Below are 1,476 nucleotides of genomic sequence, written 5' to 3' on the forward strand. Positions count from 1 at the left end.
GGGTTGCTCATCTTTGGACATGCAGGATTCTATCATCAAATGCACAGGGAAAACCACGTACACACAATCTCTCTCTTTCTCACCCCCACTCCATCCCACAAACGAACAAAACAGCGACTCAAAGCTGGAAAACAGACACAGCAGATGGTGGCAAAACACGCAAACAAACACACTCAGAAAAACTCCAACAAAAAAAGAACACCAACAAGGCAGGCAGCAAACCCACCATTAGTTTGTTCAGCGTATCATTTTGACAGCGTTAAAGACCCCTGGGCGAAGCAGTTAACTCTCAGCAGTGATTTCCTTCGGCGCAACGGTATGAACACCTGCTTAACGCAGTTCAGCAGCATTTAGGAGCCTTGGGTGCAAGAATGCTCATCACTTTCACACAGTCCGTGAAGGTAAACAAACACCTGCATAATATAATGCTGTCCCCTGGGGTTTAAGACCTGTGTGCACAATGCTCAGCAAATTCTTCCAGCATGAAGGGGTAAAAAAAAAACAACCCACCTGCTTTAAACAGTTCTGCAGCAGTTCATGACCCCTCGGTGCAACAACACTCACTGCTCTTAAAAAGCAGACCAACAGCTGCTATCCCACAGTGTTTAAAGACACCCTCATGCCTCAGTGCTCTGCTCACCAGTTTCAAACTGTCCATAAAGGTATAATGTAACACCTGCTTGAAGCGATTCTGCAGTGGTCAAGACACCCCCCCCCAACCCCCCTCCCTCCGAGCATCGCTCACCAGTTTCAAACTGAGCGTGAAGGATAATAATACCTGCTCAAAGCCATTCCACAGCATTCAAGACACCCCCCCCCCCTGCCCCCTCCATAATGGATCACTCACCACTGTGCGTGAAGGTATAAAATACAACACCTGCTCCAAGCGATTCCCGCGGCGTTTAAGACCCCTCTGCGCAACACTCCGCAGCGTCCTCGTGTGAGGTGAAGGTGAACACCTGCTTGAAACTGTAGCGGGTGATCTCGTAAAAGCCCGGGCAGTAGGAGCTCTGCTGCGACGACCCCGCCAGGCTGGGGTCATCGTGAGGGGTCAAGGCCAGGTCGGAGGTGGCGCCGAGGGAGGGCTGCAGCTGGGAGAGGTCGACGGTGTTGTTGACGGACTCCCGCCAGTCCACCAGGGCCTTCCAGATCCGGTTCCGGTGCTCCGTGCCGATCCGCAGCTTGGCGAGGGACTGTGGGGGAAATGTGTGACAGTCAGTTGTTTTCTACGATGACCACCAGAACAGCAGAGGAGGTAACTGCTGTCCTGACTATCTGGGCTAGAATTGGATCATAGTGGAGAGTGTCTTGCCCAAGTTACATCCCCACTCTTTTGGCCAAAGCGGTTTTAGGACAGTCGCCGTTGGGATGGTTCTCAATGACCAACTAGCCCCCAAGGCTGCAGCACTAAGAGCCAGTGCAGTTTTGCCTCCTCGTTTGAGAGTCATAGTCCTTCACAAAAGACTAAGCTGTTAA

General features: G+C 51.6%; 1 protein-coding gene across 1 annotated transcript in view; it reads right to left on the reverse strand.

The window, feature by feature from the left end:
- Window positions 1-869: 869 nt before the first annotated feature.
- LOC143301753 (uncharacterized) overlaps window positions 870-1,476 on the reverse strand; it is a 51,290-nt gene continuing 50,683 nt past the window's right edge. Inside the window, exon 15 of the mRNA XM_076616141.1 lies at window positions 870-1,193. Coding sequence (XP_076472256.1) covers window positions 903-1,193 — 291 coding nt within the window. The 3' untranslated portion in view covers window positions 870-902. The remainder of the gene's footprint in view (window positions 1,194-1,476) is intronic.

The sequence above is a fragment of the Babylonia areolata genome, chromosome 28 (genome assembly GCF_041734735.1).
Source record: "Babylonia areolata isolate BAREFJ2019XMU chromosome 28, ASM4173473v1, whole genome shotgun sequence".
In the NCBI taxonomy this organism is placed as follows: Eukaryota; Metazoa; Mollusca; class Gastropoda; order Neogastropoda; family Buccinidae; genus Babylonia; species Babylonia areolata.